Raw genomic sequence first — 23,320 nt, 5'->3', positions numbered from 1 at the left:
ATGATCCCCTGCCCAATCTGAATCACAGTAACATATTAGTTTTGGATTACTATTGGCTGAAATCTTTAATTTACAATCAATGGTACCCTTTAAATACCTTACCATCCTTTTAACTGCAGTCCAATCTGATTTGGTAGGTGAGCTGACCCTTCTGCTCAAAATTCCTACTGCATTTGCTATATCAGCCCTGTATGTGGTAGCTAGATATAAAAGCTTACCTATGGCTGATCTATATTGGATGTTATCTGGTAAAGGTTCTCTTACTGTTTCATCCTTCAGAAAATCAGTGATCATGGGAGTGCTTACAACTTGGGCATCTTGCATACCTAAACTTTCAATAAGCTCATTTATTTTCTGCTTCTGGCTTAGAAGATAAGAACCATCATTTTGTTTCTCAATTTCTATACCAAGATAGTATGACACATTACCCAGTTCTTTTATCTCAACATTCAGGTTTAAACACTTTACAATGTCCTTGTACTCTTGCTCACTTTGCTTGCAATGAGCAGATCATCAACAAAAGCTAAAATGTATGCATATTGTCCATTTGTGCACCTAGTGTACAAACATTTATCTGCTTCACCTTGCTTAAATCCTAAATTTGTCAATATTTCATGCAATTTTTCATTCCAACATTTTGCACTTTGCTTTAATCCATAAAGACCTTTGTTTAATTTACACACTAGCTGTCTTTGTTTTGTATTTATGAAACCTGTTGGCTGTTCCATGTACAAGTCTTCAGTTATATCTCCGTGAAGAAATGCTGTTTTCACATCAATGTGGTTGACTTGCATGCCTTTTGAGACTGCAATGCTCAGAAGTGTTCTGATTGTCGTGTGTTTCACTACAGGTGCAAACACTTCATCAAAATCTTCTCCATATTTTTGAAGATATCCCTTTGCCACTAATCTGGCTTATACCTTTCCACTTTTCCTTGTGCATTCCTTTTTAACTTGAATACCCATTTGCATCCTATAGCTTTCTTGCCAGGAGGTAATTTTGTAAGAATCCAAGTATTATTTTTATCCAATGCATCAATTTCTTCTTGTGCAGCTTTATGCCATTCAGCAGCTTCTTCTGCTGGCATTTTCTCAATCTCATCCCATGTTAAGGGCTCTTGAGCTTCTGCTGACTTTGTTAGGTAAGACAGTCTTGGGGGTGGAACACCTTTGTTTTCCCTGGATGAGCGTCTGACAACAGGTTGGTCTGACCTTTCCGCATCCTCAAAATCTGAGAGTTCTTCTCCAATTGATTCCCCTTCTCCAACTGTACTGTCTTCTTCAATGATCCTTTCTGTGTCTGTTTCCTCTGCCTGTTCCTCGTTAGATACAGATGAGTTGCTTTCAGACATCTGCCTTGGTATGGCATTTATATACACTGGCATGTCTATTATGGTTCTAGTTTCATATTCTGGATGATAAGGCTCATCTGGGATAATCCAGCCTTTATCAACCCTTTTGTTTTCATCAAAATATGTAACATGTCTTATGCCAACAATGCCAGTTTTCAGATTCAAAATTCTATATCCTTTGTGTCCTGGAGTATAGCCAACTAAAATGCCCCTTTCTGTTGTGGAATCCAGCTTATGCCTTCTTTGCTTTGGTACATGAGCATATGCTGTACTTCCAAATGTTCTTATGTGTGACAGGTTTGGCTTCCTACCATGCCATGTCTCATGTGGTGTGCGCTCCGCGCCTTTAGTTTGCATTCTGTTTTGTAGGTACACTGCTGTGAGAATGGCTTCCCCCCATAGTCTTTTAGGGAGATTGCTATCTGACAGCATACATCTGGTCATTTCCACAAGTGACCTAAATTTTCTCTCTGCAACAGAATTTTGCTCTGGTGTATAAGCTACTGTTGTGATATGTTGAATGCCTTCTTGTTCTAGAAATGTGCGCATGCTTTGTGAAATGAACTCACCACCATTGTCGGTCTGAAGAACCTTTGGTTTTCTTTCAAATTTGTTGCTCACCATGGCTACGTATTTCTTCAGCATGTCTGTGACTTGACTTTTCTCTTTCAGCAAATAGGCCACACAATATCTAGAGAAATCATCCAAGAATATTAGCACAAATCTGTTATTTCCCAATGATGGGATATTAAACGGTCCACATAAGTCACTGTGTATTAAGTCCAGCACTTTATTACTCCTATTTCCTGTGTATGCAGGAAATGAGGGTCTCACACCCTTTTGAGTAACACAGTCTATGCATTTCTCCATTTTACCAGCATCTGCACTTATCTGAATGCCGGTGGCCAGTTGCTTACTGTAAAGATCCTGGATCACCTTAGAATCACGATGTCCCAGGCGGCGGTGCCAGATTTCCAGACTACATTTACCATCATTCTTCCTTACTTGCGCCATATGTGAGGCTTCACCTGAAATGTTCAGCTTATAAACATCATTATGCATAAAAGCTTCAGCATACACTTCATCATTTTTAGAGATTGTGCACTTACTGTTTTCAAAATGAATCGCAAATCCCTTCTTATCTAATGTAGATACACTAAGCATATTGCAAACTGCTTGGGGAATATACAAGACATCACTTACAGGAATTTCTTTAACTTCATTAGACACTTTGCATTTTAAGAATCCAATACCTTTTGCTTGGATCTTAGCAGTCCCTGCGTTTGCAGTTTTAAGAATACCTTCTTCTGGACACATTTCCTGAAAGAAATCCTTACAATTGGTTAAATGGCATGTGCTCCCTGAATCCAAAATCCAAGTACTTTCATTTGAATTATTATTTACCATAGTCAAAGATTTTTCTGCCATTAGAAAGCCCTTGTGTTTATCTTTGTCCTTCATACATTTCCTGGTTTGAAAATTCTTTAGTTCCATTGGCTTAGGTGAGCTAGAGGGAGTGTTTTGTGTTTCCTTACACCATTTAGATACATGTCCCTCCTTTCCACATGAGTAGCAAATCAGCTTGCCCTTGGGTGGAGTTTTCCCATAGCTCCGCCTTCCTCTGTTCTTTGCCAAGAAATTTGTTTCATTTCTCTCTGACTTGCTTTGAGAACACATCTCCTCAGAATCATTTATTATGCATTCCTGCCTTAGTTTTGATGTTGCCTGTTCAAAAGATTGCCCTTCAATGGCCTCATTTACAGACCTAAAAACATCAAACTTCTTTGATAGTGAGGTAAAAAGAAATGCTCTTTTCAATGCATCACACATGGGAATTCCAGAAAGTTCTAACTTTTGAAATGAAGACATAAGATACATAATGTGATCATTACATTTACTTTTATCCCTTAATTTGGTTTCATTCAACTCTGCTAGCCAAATTGGTTGCTGCTTTGCATATGTAGTTGCATACATAGTTCTCAGTTTATATAAAATGTCCTTTGGTGTATCTTTTCCCTCCACTAATATGGCTTGTTTCTCTGAGAGAGCTTCCAAAAGCATGCACTTCACATAATAGTTTGCATTGTCCCATTCAGCCATATTTTCAGCTGTTCTGTCTTGGTCTAAGCATATATTTAATCCTTTTGCTCGAAGGAGACATATGAATCTTAGTTCCCACTGCTGATAATTAAACTCAGTTAATTTTGGCACCTTGAGAGAATAGAAAAATGGTGAATTTCTTCCCTCAGCCATTTTCTTAGCCTTCTGTCTGATGTGTGGGGGGAGAGAGAGACAGACTGAATCTTTCCTTTAAAACTTAAGAGAAAATGTGGCCTTTTTTTCTGCCTGGTAATATTTCTCTTCTTTTTCAATTCCTGGCCCTGGGCCCATAACCCTTTTGTTGGATTATTTGTAGTAAATAATTAGCAGATTTTAGTACACACAGCTTCAGCTTTAGAAATGTTAATTTCTTTCTTCATCTCTCTCTCATTCACCCCTGAATAATTCACTGCTGAGTCACTTTAAAGTTGAAGTAACAAAACATCTGTTTACTCACAGTTTGTAGTTAGATTATAATCAGACAGGCTTATATATACATATTACTATACATTTGTATTATCAGCTCCTTCCATGTGCTTAGATGGTAATGGATGCTCACACCACCATAGATCCTCTCAGGTTAGGAGAGATCATGAGCTCCATGTGCTCCATGTGCTGCATGTGCTGCATCTGCTGTGTCTAACCCCCACAGGAAGTTGCATAGCTGTGTGACCTCTCTAAGTAATTCACATCAGAGGTCACAGAGTAATCACAGAGAAATAATAGGTGACAGGTAATGCATGCAAAATACAATTACATTCCAACATATTCAACCAAGGATTGTTACACAGTTGGTTTCCAAGGTCTCTTTCTCCTTTAAAATCAACAACTGCTGTATTTAAGTTTCACATATTAGTGTTTTTTGCTGTTAGTATTAGTCAATCAAATTGCCCCTGATAAGGGAAAGAATAATCACCCTTTTGGAGATCTAGCTAACTTTCCTTAATGACATAGCTAGCAAATGATAGTGCAAGTCACATTATTGAAGTTCCAGAATAATTTGCGGCTTTGTTTGGATTTGCATATGCAACTTGCTCACTGTGTTTAAGGTGCATTGCAACTGATTATTTTTTTATCTTAAAAATTTGTGTTAATGAAACATGTAAATAGGGGCCTAATTCTGGTTGAAGAATCATTTCCTAAAGTTTACCATATAATCTTATCTGGTTAACTTTAGCCAGTGTTTATAAATTCCAGACACAACCAGTTAAGTGTTTGAATATCCAGTTAAAGATGTTCTGTGGTTGGCTATCAACCTCACTGATACTGAGGTTTGGGTTATTTTGGACATGCAATGCTAAATAAAGTAAATCTTACATATCATTTTTTCACGTTTAATAGGTTACAAGGATAGATGGCACCATAGACAGTGCCCCGTGCTTGAAAATCACTCAGAAGTCCTTTGGATCTCAAAACTCTAGCACGGATATCATGTTTTACCGTCTGAGCATGCCTATTGAATGTGCTGAGGTAATTTCCAAAATGCCTGCAGGAGTTTTACCAGGGACAAATCTTTTCACCTCAAAGAATGACGTGGAGGACTATGATGCTGATTCAGATTTTGAGGTCCTCATGAAGACTGCCCATGGTCATCTGGTGCCTGAGCGAGCGGATAAAGAAAAAGAAAATGCAAAACAAGAACTTAACAACCACAAAGATTACACTCAAGAGAAACCTTCTCGTTTGAAACAAAGGTCAGTGTTGATGATATGTTGGAACCCTCTGCTCACTGTACAGCAGCAGCTAAGAAAGCAAATAGAATGCTGGAATTATAAGGAAAGGAATGGAAAATAAAAATGAGAATGTTATAATGTCTTTGTATCACTCCATGGTGTGACCTCACTTTACCTTGAATACTGTGTGCAATTCTGGTCACTGCATCTCAAAAAAGATATAACAGAATTAGAAAAGGTACAGAGATGGGCGATGAAAATGATAAAGTGAATGGGATGACTTCCCTATGAGAAAAGGCTAAAGTGGCTAGGGCTCTTCAGCTTGCAGAAGAGAGGTCTGAGGGGAGATATGATAATCCTATATAATAATTTGCACCTCCAACGTTCTACGTCTGGATGCCTGGGTTTGTAACACAGTTCCCATTGGTCTGCCCTCGTGTCTGAACGTAATGATGTCAGAGGGCGGATCAATGAGAGGGAAGGGAAACCAGCACCAGCCAGCCATAGAACGTTGGAGGTGAGGATGCAATCACGGGAGAATCGCCCCCTCCCTCCCCCCTGTCCTCCAAGATCTAGCCCCCCCCCCCCCCTACGAGATCCAGGCCCGTCCCCCTCCCTCCCTCTCTCTCCTCTGAGGTCCATGCTCCCTTCTCTTCTCCAGGTTCCAGACCCTCGCGCCTCCCTCCCTCTCCCTCTCTCCCCTCCGAGTGGCAGCCCGACCTGCGTTGCCTGCCCTCTTCTCCAAGTCCTCCGCCTGCCCCTCGCCTTCCTGCGTGCTGGCCTGAATTTAAAAGTTCTTACCTCAGGGTCCAGCGGCAGCAGTGAAAGTCGAGCAGGGATGGCGCTTCAGCCTGCCTTCCCTTCTGTCTCAGCTCTGCCTCTGGTACCGCCCTTCCAGAAACAGGAAATGAGGGCGGGACCAGAGGCAGAGCTGAGACAGAAGCAGGTTCAGTGCGGCTTACAATGTTTGGTACAAAGTGCCACAGAGATAACATGGTTGTGTGGAGTAGGACAGGAGGGAGGGGTGTATCGAGGTAGTGGTAGTGTTAGTGGTGTGAATTAAGTTCATGAGTTAAGTTGGGTCCTTTGGATAGGCTTGTTTGAAGAGGTAAGTTTTCAGCAGCTTTCGGAAAGGTAGGTGTTCGTTGGTTGTTCAGATGTGTCTTGGTATGGCGTTCCAGAGTTGGCTACCTTTAACGGAGAAGTTGGACTCGTAATAGGTTTTGTATTTGAGAACTTTGCAATTTCCCAAGCCCTTCTTAAAAATGGCTTCTGGACTTTTCTTCAAACCTTTTTTCTAAACCCTGCTAAGCTAACTGCTTTTACCACATTCTCTGGCAATGAATTCCAGAGTTTAATTGCATGTTGAGTGAAGCAATATTTTCTCTGGTTTGTTTTAAATTTACTATTTAGTAGCTTCATTACCAGGTTGCATTAGTATTCTATAATGGAATCTTGACACTTAGATGCCATTATAGAATAACCACTCACTGCATTGTGGTGCCTAAAGGAAGGTGCCTACTTATAGAACTGCCATCATAGACTATAAACCTTTTGGGAAGAGGGAAATGCCTTTTGCATTTAGCTACTAATGAAAAGTTATGAGCTAAATCTAAATACATAAATAAACATAACCCCACTTGGGAGTTTCTTCAGGACTCTTTGTTTCTTGATATCTTGTAGATTTTTGCTGAGGAGAACCAAACCAGATTATGGAGTGAGCCACTCTGCACGACTAACTGAGGATGTGTTAGCAGATGACAGAGATGACTATGATCACTTGATTCAAACATCCACGGTATGTTGACTTATACGTTCAAAATGCTATTGGACAAGTTTAATTGACGTGAATAGTATGTACGTCTTCCTATTTCTTTCCACCTCTGTTGGACCCAGTGCTAGGATCCTGGTGCCAAGAGCCTCCATTTGCAACCAGTCAGGGATTTTTCCTGTTCTCTTAATAGACGCCATTCCCCACTGTTCCCAATCTGGTCGTTGCAGAAAGAGTTTTCAGGCTGAGTTTCTTCTAGACCTCTGTCTTGCAGGCTATTAGTTCAGCCATCAGATGTCACCTTTATTGATGACCCAAACTCTCTTTCTACACAAAGGCTGTGAACACTGTCTTCGTAGCATCCTTGGGTCCTGTTAACCTGGGGCAGGGAAGACCTGATCTAGGATTTAAACTAGATGGCTAGATACATTCCATATAGCATTGTGTGGTGCTGCTATGAGCCACTAGTCTGGCAAAATGGCAGAAACTGCAGACATTCATGTATTTCCTTATGGATTTTATAAAGAACACTCACACTTTATGACTGTACCCATGCTCTGCCCAAACTCCACCTCATAATAATATATAAAGATGCAATGGAAATAACCAAGCTTTACCCTTTTCCCTAAAGCTCAAAAAGTTCTTGATCTGAACCTGATGTGCTGAACCACATGAACAGGTGAATAACATAGTGCCTGAAAATACACAGATAAAGGAGTTATATGTTCACTGCCCACTGGTTAATGAATATCAGCCTGATTATTTTTATTTCTATAGTGCTACCAGGTATATGCAGCAATTTGCATACACATAATAGACAGCCCCATAGGAGCCAACGTTTTACAATGCTTGGGGTGCTAAATCCAATGAAAATTTCTCCATCCCTGGACACAAGCATCAGTCTGCTCAATATTGGGTGTGCTCAAGCAGCCACAACACTCACAGAGCTGGGTCCTATGGGCATTCCCTGCTTCTTGTGCTTGCAGTCTAATAATGACTGGCAGACAAGCAAGAAATATCTGTGGTGGGCCCAATATTCAGCTGAGAGCAATCAGCGTTTTTCTGGCTGCCACCAGCGTTAAGTCCAGAAATTCAATGCCGGGCCATGTTTGGGTACCGGCATTGGTTTCCGGATCTAGCTAATGCATAGCCAGTTAAATGCAATCTTCAGCTCCAAACAGAGAAGAGCCCAACTAGAGAAGAGGGCTGCCCTAGCAAAATAGGTGAATCAGACAGAAAAGCTAGAATTCAAGAACAACGAGGATGAGTGGAAAACGGGAGGGTGGGAGGGACTCTAAAAGTCGCTGTTCTCTCTGAAACCAATAGAATTAAGGCAATTTAGACAATGGTTCCAGAATGAAGACAATCTACATATCCATTGCAGCCACCGCAGTGGAAATGTCTGCTGCTACTGTTAATCTCCTTTAATAGGTAGGCCTGTCTGTGGCTTCCAGCTGTTTTCTCACTGGTGTGATGGCAGAGGCGTAGATAGGTGCGGTGCCACTCCCGCAAACAGCCTTTGGACAGTGCAGCCTATTTTTAAGGTGGTCTGTCATATCTACACAATGTGCGCATGTGCCTATCTGCTTCCCTTGGCATCACAACCTGGCTTCGCTTCTGTGTGATGGTGCTGGTTCACAACATTTGAGGAGTCAGCAGGTATAATGGGATCAATGATCATTTGATAAACTATCAGTACATCTATGTAAATAATACCCAGTTCTTAAAAGCAATAAATTGCTAGGCTGTTTCAAGTCATTTTCACTCTTTAAGTTTATTCTACTGGAGACTTAGCTGTACCAAAACAGACTGTGAAATCTACAAGTCAAGAGTTTGAAAGCTCAGCTGGGCACAGAAAGAAAATTAATGAATCAGCAGATGAGATTTGATTGTCTCTGTTCATCAAGACTGTTTCCTCAGTTAATATTTGCAAACTAAGGTATCTGCCAGCATTTGGCTGCACCACTGCAACACTTACTCACTTAGCAGTGTTTACCATTCCACTGTTAAACATATATCGGGTACTGCTACGCAAATGGAGACCGCTGGTTATTTCTCTCATGTTTGCATTGCTTTCCCATTAGTCTTTGGGTTGCTTTTTCAGAAAAGGTTTTGCACAAGTTGGAACATAGCATAGAAAATCAGTAGGGAACATAGAAGAGTTTACAGGACTTTCAGTTGTTGCCACCATGTGCAGACCAGTCTTAGTCCTGAAAGGAAAATGAACTCCACTGTGAGCCCTACTAACCCTCCGTTTACTAAGCCGCACGCTAATTTCGACACAGTGGGCTGTGTCAGCATCGCTGCATGGCATCTGCTTGTTGCTTAGTAAACAGGGGGGGTAAGAATAGATATTTAGGACCAAATTCTTTAAACAGTGCCAAAACTTGTCACCCAAAAAATAATGAGCTAAGTGCTATTCTATAAACAGTGCTGAAGGTTAGGCAGGCACCATTTATAGAATATGATTAATGCTGGAATCAGCACCTAACTTACACATGAGGATTTACACCAAGTAAACCTGGTGTAAATCTTCACGTCTAAATATCCCCCTTATTCTGTAAAAATGAGCATAAATTCTAGGAAAGCTCCTGATCCACCCATGACCCTCCCATGGTTGCATCCACTTTTTTGGAGCTTTATTTATTTATTTTATTTATTTACTGCATTTGTATCCCACATTTTCCCACCTCTTTGCAGGCTCAATGTGGCTTATATTATGCCGAAATGGCGGTATCCATTTCCGGAGATGCGCTGATCCATGCAATTAAAAAATGCACACATGCATTTTAATTAAGGCCAATTAGTGCCGATAATTGATTATGAGCACCCAGTTATTGGCTTTTTATTCAAATAAATTGCACAAGCAAAATGGGTACGTGCCTGAATTTGCATATTCAATTTTAAGTGCCATTTGTAGAGTTTCAGGGTTAATGTGTTATAGTGACTTTGGATCAAAATATTATGAATGAGTCCATAAAATTTCAGTTCAAGTTTGTTTTAAAAATTTTCCTGACTCCTAGAATTTTGTGATGTTTGTTAAACATAGTCAGTTTTTATGAACACATGATATATGCACAATAACCTTTTTACACATGCATTCAGTTTTACAGATATATATTTGTACGTTCAGCTACATTCAAAGTGCACAATTTTTAGTTATCCAAATGAAATGAATGTGTGCTCATGAATGTACACACCTAGAAAATATTAAGAGGTCAATATTCAAAGTGATTTAACTGGCCAGGAGAGGCTCCTAGCTGATTAAATTGTTTGTGCAGGGATATGTGCTGCTGTTCTGCAGCAATTACTGCAAAACTGAAAAGTGGCTATTTTGTGGGTGGTCTGGGGCAGAGTCAGCACTTATGCAGTAACCACCTAAATTAACTGAACAAATCAGACTACAGAAAACACAGTCCTTTCTTTATCCCATTGGTTCCCAAACCTGGTCCTGGAGGCACCCCAGCCAGCCAGGTTTTCAGGATATCCCCAATGAATATTCATGAGAGAGATTTGCATGCTGTGGAGGCAGTGCATGCAAATCTCTCTCATGAATATTCATTATGGATATCCCGAAAACCCGACTGGCTGGGGCACTTCAAGGACCAGGTTTGGGAACCACTGCCTTATCCGGTTTCGCTTAGGTAGTTAAGTGCTAAATATCGCACTTATCTGGATAAGAGATAACCAGCCACATAATCCAAAATACTCAATGCCAGTGCCTGGATATGGCCCAACATTAAATATCCAGAGCACAACGCCACCAGTAGACAAAAAAAAAAACACTGATCGTCGCCGGCTGAATTTTTAGCCCTAAGCATATAATTGATAGATTTACCCACATGGTCTCTTCTGCTTTCTTTGCAGTACTATTATTCTGTGAGAATATTTCCTGGACAGGAACCTACTAATGTCTGGGTAGGTTGGATTACATCTGACTTTCATCAGTATGACACAGCCTTTGATCTGGACAGAGTCCGCACTGTCACAGTTACACTGGGTGATGAAAAAGGAAAGGTTCATGAGAGGTTGGTTATGTTTTAGTTAGAATGCTATTACACAGTCTTTGCATATGATTTGACATTCTGCACACAAACATACCATTTTCATAGCACTTCGGAAAATCACATAAGCAGATTCACCTTCTAATCTGACAACGCTCCAAACAAGCTCGAAGAAATGAGTCCTAAAAATCCTAAACTAAGCAGAATGTTTACTCTCCAACTCATCTAAATTAGCATTTAAAGGTAACTTGCAACAAGGAGGAAAGACATGGAAACTGCCATATACACTAGAATTTAAAGATTTTGCTATCAGTGGAAGCTTCTGCCTGGTTAAATTGCTGTGACCAATATAGACCTGAATATGCAGCAGCATATACCCAGATAGTGCCATTGAATATTTGGGAAGATGGCCATAGCTCTACGTGGTTAATTCCTGGACAGTCAGGGGGAGGGGGGGGGGGGGAAGATCTGGAAGTTCCTTCTCTCTAGCTTCTGGGGTGCCGCAGCACTACCTCTCTACCCTCATCTCCCCCTATGTTCCCGCCCATAACCTCCGCTCACAGGACAAATCCCTCCTATCAGTTCCCTTCTCCACCACTGCCAACTCCAGGCTCCGCTCAATCTTCCTCAACCCCTACGCCAAGCCCCCTCCCTACCCATCTTCAAATCTCTGCTTAAAACTCACCTCTTCAAGGCTGCTTTCGGCACCTAACCTTTCGTGAAATATAGTATGCCCTATCAGACGGACTCTACACTTGTCTTTTGACTGTACACTTGTCTTTAGATTGTCTTTAGATTGTACACCTGTCTTTTAGATTGTAAGCTCCTTGAGCAGGGACTGTCCTTCCATGTTAAATTGTACAGCGCTGCGTAACCCTAGTAGCGCTTTAGAAATGTTAATTAGTAGTAGTAGTAATCTTGGCACCCTTACTGTTTAACATTTTTCTAGCCCCTCTTTTGACCCTGATTCATTCCTTAGGATTTACCTCATTTTCTGACATCAGTGATATCCAGTTACTTTATACCCTTGACCCATAAGTACATAAGTACATAAGTAGTGCCATACTGGGAAAGACCAAAGGTCCATCTAGCCCAGCATCCTGTCACCGACAGTGGCCAATCCAGGTCAAGGGCACCTGGCACGCTCCCCAAACGTAAAAACATTCCAGACAAGTTATACCTAAAAATGAGGAATTTTTCCAGTCCATTTAATAGCGGTCTATGGACTTGTCCTTTAGGAATCTATCTAACCCCTTTTTAAACTCCGTCAAGCTAACCGCCCGTACCACGTTCTCCGGCAATGAATTCCAGAGTCTAATTACACGTTGGGTGAAGAAAAATTTTCTCCGATTCGTTTTAAATTTACCACACTGTAGCTTCAACTCATGCCCTCTAGTCCTAGTATTTTTGGATAGCGTGAACAGTCGCTTCACATCCACCCGATCCATTCCACTCATTATTTTATACACTTCTATCATATCTCCCCTCAGCCGTCTCTTCTCCAAGCTGAAAAGCCCTAGCCTTCTCAGCCTCTCTTCATAGGAAAGTCGTCCCAACCCCAATATCATTTTCGTCGCCCTTCGCTGTACCTTTTCCAATTCTACTATATCTTTTTTGAGATACGGAGACCAGTACTGAACACAATACTCCAGGTGCGGTCGCACCATGGAGCGATACAACGGCATTATAACATCCGCACACCTGGACTCCATACCCTTCTTAATAACACCCAACATTCTATTCACTTTCCTAGCCGCAGCAGCACACTGAGCAGAAGGTTTCAGCGTATCATCGACGACGACACCCAGATCCCTTTCTTGATCCGTAACTCCTAACGCGGAACCTTGCAAGACGTAGCTATAATTCGGGTTCCTCTTACCCACATGCATCACTTTGCACTTGTCAACATTGAACTTCATCTGCCACTTGCACGCCCATTCTCCCAGTCTCGCAAGGTCCTCCTGTAATCGTTCACATTCCTCCTGCGACTTGACGACCCTGAATAATTTTGTGTCATCGGCGAATTTAATTACCTCACTAGTTATTCCCATCTCTAGGTCATTTATAAATACATTAAAAAGCAACGGACCCAGCACAGACCCCTGCGGGACCCCACTAACTACCCTCCTCCACTGAGAATACTGGCCACGCAATCCTACTCTCTGCTTCCTATCTTTCAACCAGTTCTTAATCCATAATAATACCCTACCTCCGATTCCATGACTCTGCAATTTCTTCAGGAGTCTTTCGTGCGGCACTTTGTCAAACGCCTTCTGAAAATCCAGATATACAATATCAACCGGCTCCCCATTGTCCACATGTTTGCTTACCCCCTCAAAAAAATGCATTAGATCCTCAATTCAAAGCTTTTATAGATTACTGATGATTGGCTTTAATCAAATAAACTAATATTGAACCCTGAGAAATGTAAATGTCTGCTCTTTACTGGAGGAAAGAAGATACCCCTTGTGTCCCCATTATTTCTTTGCCAAACCCCTGTTCCTCCTACCACTAGCACTAGAATCCTTAGGATACTGCTCGATGACACCGTTTCCTACCATATGTATCTCTCCCATGTAATTAGCTGCTTATTTCACAAATTATGGCTGATCCGCTCTGTTCAACCACTTCTGCATCTCCCAGCTCTAATTGTCATGGTCCATTCTCTTGTTAATAGTCAACTTGATTATTGTGACTCCCTTTTTAAGTCACTTACACTGAAGGATCTTCACCGGTTAAAGCTTGTTCAAAATACAGCAATAAAACTAATTCATGGTGCACGAAAATATGCTGATGTTACACATCTCCTATGGTCCTCTCACTGGCTTCCAGTCTCCGCTTCCAGTCTCCTATTGTATCACCTATTAAATCTTGACTCTAGTCTTTGAGATACCGGTTACAGGGGCCCCCTCATTTCTTGCATGTTTGCTACCATCCTATGTTCCAGCCCAGTCTCTCCGCTCCTCTACGCAAGATCGCCTGCTTGTTCCTGCTGTTTGTGATATTGCACACGCTAGAATCAGGAATTTCATTTTTTCTGTACAAGCCCCTGTGCTCTGGAACCAGCTTCCAGAACATCTTAGGTCCCAATCCTCCGGTTTAAGATTGATCTGAAAACTCACCTCTTCTTAGAAGCCTTCCATTTTCTATTGTTATCCCAGGCCTACGCCTCTGCACCACTGATATCTGAAAGTACTCCCTTTCCCTGGTTGTGTTTTCCTTCCCCCTCTTTTCTATCATGATTATTCTCCCCCTTTCCCTCTGCTTGCTGTGTTGTTGTTCTTCTTTTTTTATATCTTTCTTTTTTTTCCCTGTCTTTTTTTCCTTCTCTTTTTTCAGTCTGTAAACCGCTTAGTTGGCATTGCTGGTAGGCGGGATAGCAAGTATTTAATAAACTTGAAACTTCAAGTTATCCAGGTACCACAGTTATTCAGTGTCAGTTCCCAGATAACTAATTGGACATGTTGGACCATATGGAAAGCAGTCCTAATTATGCCTAGGTGGTAGTCCAACTTCTGACTACCACCAAGTACTTGGATATTTCACGCATTGAATATCTGGGCCAAATTCAGCAGATGGTGATTAGCCCTTTAAAATCGCTGACTGCCGTCGGCTGAATTTCTGGGGGTACATTTATGATTTGATACATAGGTGCCAGCATATCAAAATGATTGGGAGGGCCAAACACTACAAATTGCCCCTCCCAGAACACAATGAAGAAGCTTGGTCAATATTGTACTTGCTCAGCACCCACTGGCGTCCATAGAACTGGCCCTTATGACTTGATAAGAAGTTTAGTATTTTCTGTCTATAGTTCTGATTGCATGTTGCTATAACAGCTCTCTCCATGCCTTTCCCTTATAACAGGATTTATGAGACCGCCATTTACTAACTTTATTCTAATTATCCTAACCTACTTATCCCTTGATGATCCCTTTTAATTTCAGGGTATAGAACCTGATCTGTTGATGTTGGCATAGATTTTGAAAGCTAATCACAAATATGTAGACTGGACCAGTAAAATTCTATCACATATAGCTTGTTGATTGACGTTCATTTCTACTTAGCCAAGTGAACTAACATGGCAACCATACTAGTTTATTTAGGGAATAATGGGGGGAGGGGGTTGGGAACTTTCAAACAAAACACTTCTGTGTAAAATTTGAGGGTACTTTTTACCAGCAGGCTTTACCTCTGTTTTCACAAAGAGAACAATTTCACATGCATAAGTATGCTCTCTGTACCACCCCTTTCCCCCAGAAATGCCTTCCCAAAATACATGTTCAATTATATGCATATTGGCTATCTACATATAGGGCTAGATTCAATAAATGGTGCTGAAAAATAGGTGTCTGGAAAAATCTGCACTCAGCTCAGTTCTTTTAGAACAGTGTTTATTGCAGATTCTCGTGCCCAGCTTTGGGTGTGAGGACTTATATCAATTGAAACTTAATGTCAATTCTGGCATGCAAGTTGGGTGCACAACCCCCAAATTCAATCACACTGTGTTTGCAGAAGAAGGCATATTTTGGAATGCCCCTGACCCATCCATGGTCGCACCCCCTATTGTGTTTCACTCGAAATGATTAGGCATCATTCTTTATAGAATTGCACATAGGTATGTAACCCTGGTCTCAGCACAGTTTGGGTACCAGCTAGCTCATTGTGGGTGAGGGGCACCCAAGACCAGGGCCACAAAGAAACAAATCAGTCCAAAAGAGCTGCTGCTTTACTAGTCACACACCCTGAGCTTGGGCGTAGGCCCGGGCCAGATAAAATCTGGAAGGCCGTAGGGTTTTGAGCTGGGGCTTTATTTCTCAACACCCTTTTCTCTCTCTCTCTCTCTCTCTCTCTCTCTCTCTTTTTATTTTAATCATTCGGGAACAAATACATTTCACTCTTACAGAAAAAGACTCCAGTCCAGAGTTTATGCAAAATAAACAGAACTTGACTGAAGATTCTGCAACAAGCAGTTCAAATCTGTCTTTCATCAAACAGCCAATTTGTAATCCAACTTGATATCAGATGCAACCTATAAATCCAGAGACAAACTCAGGGATCTTCTTAATTGCAATTTGTAATCCTATAATGTGTACATATTTACAGCTCCTGCTGTTCATACCCATCCTTTCTGGGTGAAACAGCTTAAGGCTGTGCCTGCAGCACTTATGCAGCAAGCAGATCTTCCTTTGCATCAGACCTTCTTGTCTGTCCATATTCCTCCAAAGGATAGGGTTACCATATGTCTGGATTTACCCGGACATGTCCTCTTTTTGAGGACATGTTCGGGCGTCCGGGCGGGTTTTGCCAGTCCGCCCATTTGTCCGGATTTCTGGACAAACAAGTGGGTGGGCGGTGGACCTATTCTAGCCTCCCCTCCCCTCCCCTTACTTACTATCTACCCTGGTGGTTTAGTGACCTCTTTCCTGCCCGGAGCGCTGCCATTGCCCTGCATCTTGTTGTTGTGTGACGGTCTCGGGATTCAAAATGGCCACCGAGAGTTGGAGTGGCCTCACGAGACTTCAACTCTCACCGGCCACTTTGAATCCCGAGACCGTCACAGCAACAGGATGCAGGGCAAGGGCAGCGCTCCGGGCAGGAAAGAGGGGGCTCTTTCCTGCCCTGAAGAGGTCACTAGACCACCAGGGCAGTAGATAGTAAGTAAGGGGAGAGGAGGGGAGGTGACGGAGGGGAGGGGAATATGTGACCCGGGGGAGGGGAGGTGATGGGGGGAGGGGAGGGAATATGTGACCTGGAGGGAGGGGAATATGTGACAGGGGGCGGGGTGAGAGTGAGAAAGGGCGGGGTGAGAATGTGAAAGGGGCGTGGTGTGGGTGGGGCAGGGGCGCGACACGTGTCCTCTTTTTCAGAGGACAAAATATGGTAACCTTACCAAAGGAGTACCTCTCTGGGCTACTAGTTTTGGCTCTGAACAGCTCTTCACTGTTCCTGTTCCCCCTATTTCCCACCTGGAGTACTTCTGTAGTCTCTGGTTAATACCTTACTGACAGAAACCTTCCTCTTTGGTCAGCCTTAGTTTTTGGACACCCCCTCTTCTCAAGGCGGGGACAGAGGTAACCAATGACCGCTTGCAAACCCCAACACTAATATTTATTAACTCTAAACTCCCCACATACTGTCATTCAACAAACAGGAACATTTTCCTCTGCAATTTACCAAGAAACCCATCCCCTTAGGCTGGATCCTTTACCACCCACAACCTCAGAACTCTGCCCTCAGTAACTCTGGAGAGTTCTCTCATGATCTTTTGTAATCCCCATTATAATGGGGGATTGCCGGTAGTTCTGTATGCAACTCCAAATTAGTGCCAATTAACACCAATAATGGATTGTTAGCAGCCAATTACTGAGTGTTAATTCTCATTCTCATTAACTAATTCAGTTGCAGGCACAATTTAGGATTGCGCCTAAATTTGGTCGAACATTATAGAATCTGAGGGATATTGTATAGATGGTGTGCACCATCCAGGAACCCTATCAGTACACATGAAACCTTGCATTGTGTACAGAAATACCTTTGAAATTTACCATCCCTGCATACAAAGTTTATGGCATTTCTGGGGAGTAGCCAAATTTTCCTGATTTTCTTTTATAGCTGAATCTGCCAATAAACTGTACACTGAAATGTTGCTTTTTTCAGATCATGCAATACTTTCTGTACAGGTAGGTATTACAAACAATAATTTTGTGTGCTTTGTTTTATATTCAGCATCAAACGTAGCAATTGCTATATGGTGTGTGCAGGAGAAAGCATGAGTCCTGGCCAGGGCCGCAATAATAATGGACTGGAGATTGGTTGCCTAGTGGATACTGCTAGTGGTTTACTGACTTTCACTGCCAATGGCAAAGAGTTGAGCACCTATTATCAGGTATGTTTAATTAGATACTCCAACCCTAAATGTCTAAATTTTTACTAGAAGCTGTTATGCACCCTGTCCTGTATTTGGATTTAGCTCATGCTTTTTGCAGAAGTTCATGGTGAGTAACATTCAGGTTCCGTATATCCCTATAGGGTTTATAATCTACGTTTGTACCTGAGACAGTGGAGGGATTGGATTTATTAATTTGATATACAACTTAGCTCATTCAAGTTTTAAAGCGGTTTACAATAAAAATGATAATCCATCAAATACTATACAAATTATAAAAGTCAAATTAAAAACCTGTTGAGTGAAAAAGGTACCAAAAGTGGGGTATGTTATGTATTTATACCACAAGATAAAGGGATATCAGTTGCATAGTCCTGCAAAATTTCAGCCTCGGGTATGGACTAATTATGTCTTTAAAAACGAAAAACGTTCATCAATTTAAAAAAAGTATGCTTTTTGGAAAATGCGTTTGAAAAACAGCAAATGTAAAACACCTATATCTCTGGAATCCATAGAAAGTTACAGATAAAATTTCAGCCATGTTTTGTAATAGACTGTGATCAAATTTCAAAAATAAAAATTACCCAAATTTACCCCTCCAAACTTGTATAGCCTTTATCTCTCTTTTGGTACCTTTTCACTCCGTGGGTCACAAATGACTTACCCAGGATCGCAAGGTGTGGCAGTGGGATTAGATCCTGGCCTCCCCTGGTTTTCAGCCCATGGCTCTAACCATTTGACTGCTCCTCCACGTCTAGAATATGCTAAGGCCCATTTTACATAAAATGTTGAGATCGGAATTCAGATGACTAGGTCAGGTTGTGCTCTGTTCCAGTAGTATTTTACAAAGGCTCTGTCAAATGCAGTCTTTTGTAAAATATCTGTAAGAAAGTGCAGGAGTATATGTGCATTTGCCTGCACATACAGTGGGTGCAGCCATTTCACAAATTTACAAATGCACAAAAAGAACTATGTCAACATGGCATTTTCCACTTGCAAATGCCAGCACATACATATGGAAGCAGCAACCTTTATGTTTAGCTGCCAGCATACATGCAGCTGGTCCCATTTTACAAATCCATATGTTTAAGTGCTGAAGTTATATTAGTCACATTAGAAATAGATTCTTGATATACCAATATATCACAGTCTGAGGCCCTGTTAGTTACTGAAAAAACATTTAGGAGTCGCACAGAAAATTACAGAATTACTTCATCTTGACTTTGGTCAGTATTGCCCTTACCAAAAATTATTTCCAGTTTCAAGGTTTTTATTTTTAAATCAGCAAATTAAGTGTATGGCCATGGGAGCATCCATGGTTTCTGATATTGCAAACATACCCCCTTGTTTACCAAGCCATGCTCTAATGCCGACACAGCCCATTCACTTTGAATTGGGTATATCAGCATTGCCGCACAGCAACCGCTAGTATGGCATAGTAAACAGGGGCTATATATTTATGTTTATTTAAAACTTGATATACCGTCTTTACATTACAATAGGTCAAAGCGGTTAACAATACAAAATGTTAACATAAAATCGAAACAAAGAAAAGAATGCCATATATGATAGGAAAGAAAACATTCACTGAAACACAATAAGATAAAAGAAACCAACAGTTAAAACCACAAGCAAATCTGACAGGGATAAACTGGGCAAAAATCAATAATAAAAATAAAATTCAATATATGTGGCCTGTTTTGAGGATACGTACCTACAAGATCACCTTTTTAAGGACATTTGTTTTTACAAAAGGTATATTAATGATATCTTCATTCTATGGTGAGATAATGTGGAGGGCCTTAATGTTTTTCATACATGGCTTAAAAAACGACCCGACACAGCGGTGTTTCGACACCAAAGCCTGCATCAGGGGCCAATTTGATCTACGTAAAAATGAAAATCAAGAACATAATGAATAAACAATAGTGACATACATTAAATAAATTAGGTAATAAAAACATTTATTTGTATAAATAATCTTGTATATGAATTATGTGATGAAAACAATGTGTATAAACTGTTTCATAAAGCAATTTGTATTCAGACTGTACAAATGGAGAATAGAATTATAAACAAACATTTGAATAATGATGAGTGGATGATGATCATAAACATTACAATGACATCAGTAATAAAAATGAAACCATGTGTAAACAAATTGATAACATATAAATATATCAATAATATTTCTGGGAGTCCAAATAGCCCTGTGGTATATATATTAAAAAAAAAACTGATTGTAAGAAATTGGCTGCAGAGAGATGGTTTAACATTCACACCCACAAAGAATTTTGTAGAGACTCAGGAATTTAGTTGTTAGAGTCTGTTTCCTAAAGTCTTCATAGAGAAGCGCTGTTTTTGTACCAACGAGAGAGTAATATTCCAAATAAGCCTGATACTATATGCCATTTGCTTGATAGAATCTTTATTTGATGTCCAATAGATGGAGTTGAAGAACTCAACAAGGTTAGAGCATTAGATTTTTGTATACAGTGATTTAATTGCATCCATCAAAAATAATGTATTGTCGGTAAGGAAAAGCTGTTTTGTACCTGGTCAAAAGAAAGAATATTCTTGGTAGTAGTATTGAAAATATCTGCCAGAGTCCAGATTCCTTTTGTCAGCCCACTCTTTCCAGAAGGAAGGTAATGTTATTTATTTTAATTTTGGGATTGTACCATATGGAGGTGTGGATAGAGTTATTCAGTGGATGGTCCAGTTCCAGCAAATGCATCTGAGTATTAAGCATAAGTAGATCAAGGTTTTTTAAGCTTGAGAACAAAGTTGGTGTAACTAGGTCTAAAGGAATTGGATAAACAGACCCTTTGATATTCAAAACCAGTTAACCGGCCAGGAATGGCACCTGGCCTGTTAAATGGCACTTAACCGATTATCCGAAGATATTAATTTAAAACATTTTTTTACATCACACTGGAAATTTGCGCATTCGAGACAGAACTACTGCCAGCAGCTGCATTAGCCCAGTGGTAGTTCTGGGTTAGAGTGCTTTGTAAAAGGGCCCCTAAGGTTATTGAATTAGGGGGATAATGCTGAGACTATACACTTCTTGTCAATTAACTGCATTGTATGTAAAATGATAGAGTTAACTCTACATATGTTATCGTCCTCTGTGTTAACTATAATCTGCAACCCCTGCCCATTCCCCATCAGATTGTGCATTAGGAAGTTAACATGGGATGTGCTGTTTGTACATGTGAAATCCTGTTCTACACCAGGCAATAAGACGTCCTTCAATGTGGCAAAGGAGAAGTTCTATGAGGTCACTTTAGCAAAGAAGCTAAGGCATCCTTCTGAAGACCAAACAGCCATGTATCCCATCCCATCCCCAATATTCAACCTAAAACACCTCTTCCCTGAGCACATCTGTCCTCGTGGTCTGGTTGTTAGTCCCAAAACAGTAGCACAGGGGTGGGGGAGCAGGACAGCTATAGATCAGGTGGGAATTGAACTCTGGTCACCTGACCCTCACGTCTCAGCTGTTACCACTAGGCCAGTGCTCTATAAACACTCTTTACTATTCCAGTGAGGGACCAATAGTACTGCATAGGGTAAACATCACAGATTAATGGCCGAGCACAAAACCCACTAGTAAGGAATATGAGGTCCAATACAGGTTGTAACAGTTGTTTATACCATGACCCAATCACCAACATTCCGAGCAGGACCCTAAACCCTCCAGCACATCGGCGGTCCTCAATACATTTTAAGCTTATCTAACCACCAGTAAAGGTTTGAGGAAAATCACGCAAAATTCGCTCTTAGGCACTGAACAATATCAGTTTGGCCTGCTCAGAGCAGGTCCACATATGTACAGCCATTTTCTGCACAATTAGATGTAATTCTATAACTACTACTACTACTTAACATTTCTAGAGCGCTACAAGGGTTACGCAGCGCTGTACAGATTACAGCGCACATACATTTTGGACATGCCCCCGCATCGTGTGCCTTTTGGGGTTGTGTGCCTTGGAAAACAGCACGTTACTTTCTAGAATATGCATTATGGGATATGTGCATAAAGTCAAATTAGTGCTGATAATTGCTTGTTAGGTGTCAATTATCAACACTGATTGGCTTGTTAACTATTTAACTTGTGCGCACCAAGCAACAGTGCGCATAAATTTCATCATGTATCTGTGGACACCATTTATAGAACTTGGGGGATATTGCACATTTATTCAGCATGATACATCCCAAATTTTATTGAAATAGCATTGTATAGTTGTTTGTATGTTTTTTGAAACAGTATGTGTATGTATGCCCATATACTTATATAAATAGATCTGTAGCTATATATCAGTATTTACTAATTACTCTTGCAGCCATGAAAGTACCTGTTAGACATCTATATATATTTATATACGTTTCTTTATGTAAGCTTTTTTCTCAGAGCCTTTCAGGTACTCCTGTAGGGTAATTTCTCAGGAGGGAGCTCCTGAAATCCCCCTCCCCCAGGACCTTCTTTGTTTCCCTGGCTGGTAATTTGAGCTGCTTGCTGATTGTTCTCAGGGAGTCTTTCAAAGCTTATTTTCTTTTTGTTTACTAGCCTTGTTTTTCTGGCAGAACAGTAGGAAAGCCATAAATGTCTTCAGTCTGGTGAGTTTAAGCCTGTCTGAGTGGTGTTGCTTTTTCCACCCTTGATAATGTTTGCACCTGGAACAATACAGGTGTATTCTTTCCCTTAGGAGTTCTTTTTTTTTTTTTTTTTTTTAATCTGTCTAATGGGTTCTGGTATGAGAGTGGTGTAGTTTCCAAACCTAGCATTTGGTTTACTTTTTTCTTGAGACTGGAATGGAGGTTTCATTGGCAACTGTTAAACAGTGTTCATACTGTAGTGCTAGAAAAGCAGTGCCTCAGTATAGTGCAATGCAGTGGTGTAACCATGGGATGACCCAGATGGGTACAGACCCACCTATTTTGGCTCAGGCCCACCCTCAGTGGCACAGCTGTGATGTGGCTGGAAAAGGTCTCCAAGCCCCTCCAGCTGAAGACCCCCAGCACCTCTTCCCTCCCCTCCCAGATGATTGGGGATCTCTTACCTCCACTCCCCCAATCCCCTGGTACCTTTTAAATATTTTAGTTCTTCTCCGGCCATGAGCAGGCACTCCTACCTACTGCTGGTGCCAGTCCCAAACCTCCTCTGTGAGGCAAATTCCTGTTCACAGAACCAGGAAGTTGCATCAGAGAGAAGGGTCGTGGGGGGGGGGGGGGGCAGTGCAAGCAGTAGATATAAGTCACTGCTTGCTGCCGGTGAAGAAGTAAAGGACTTAAAAGGCACCAGGGGGTTGGGGGAGTGGAAGTAAGAGATCCCCGATTGTCTGAGGGGGGGGGGGGGATGCCAGGTGGGATAAGAGTAGGGGTTTATGTACCCACCCATTTGGGCTCAAGCCCTCCCAAAATTGGGTGTCTAGCTAAGCTAGGATTGCCAACTAGATCCAGATTAGCCCAACAGGTTTGATCCAGTCCTGGGTTTACCCCAATGCATGCAGGGATTTGTAGCCTTGCTTT

At 41.2% G+C, this 23,320-nt stretch overlaps 1 protein-coding gene across 1 annotated transcript in view; it reads left to right on the top strand.

The window, feature by feature from the left end:
* Window positions 1–23,320, top strand: part of RYR2 (ryanodine receptor 2) — a 908,577-nt gene that overhangs the window by 332,871 nt on the left and 552,386 nt on the right. The window contains 4 exon segments of the mRNA XM_030194683.1: window positions 4,793–5,145; window positions 6,808–6,922; window positions 10,763–10,923; window positions 17,629–17,788. Of these exon segments, the coding sequence (XP_030050543.1) occupies window positions 4,793–5,145; window positions 6,808–6,922; window positions 10,763–10,923; window positions 17,629–17,788 (789 nt within the window).

The sequence above is a fragment of the Microcaecilia unicolor genome, chromosome 3 (genome assembly GCF_901765095.1).
Source record: "Microcaecilia unicolor chromosome 3, aMicUni1.1, whole genome shotgun sequence".
Classification (NCBI taxonomy): Eukaryota; Metazoa; Chordata; class Amphibia; order Gymnophiona; family Siphonopidae; genus Microcaecilia; species Microcaecilia unicolor.
This window is presented reverse-complemented; position numbering and strand designations above follow the sequence as displayed.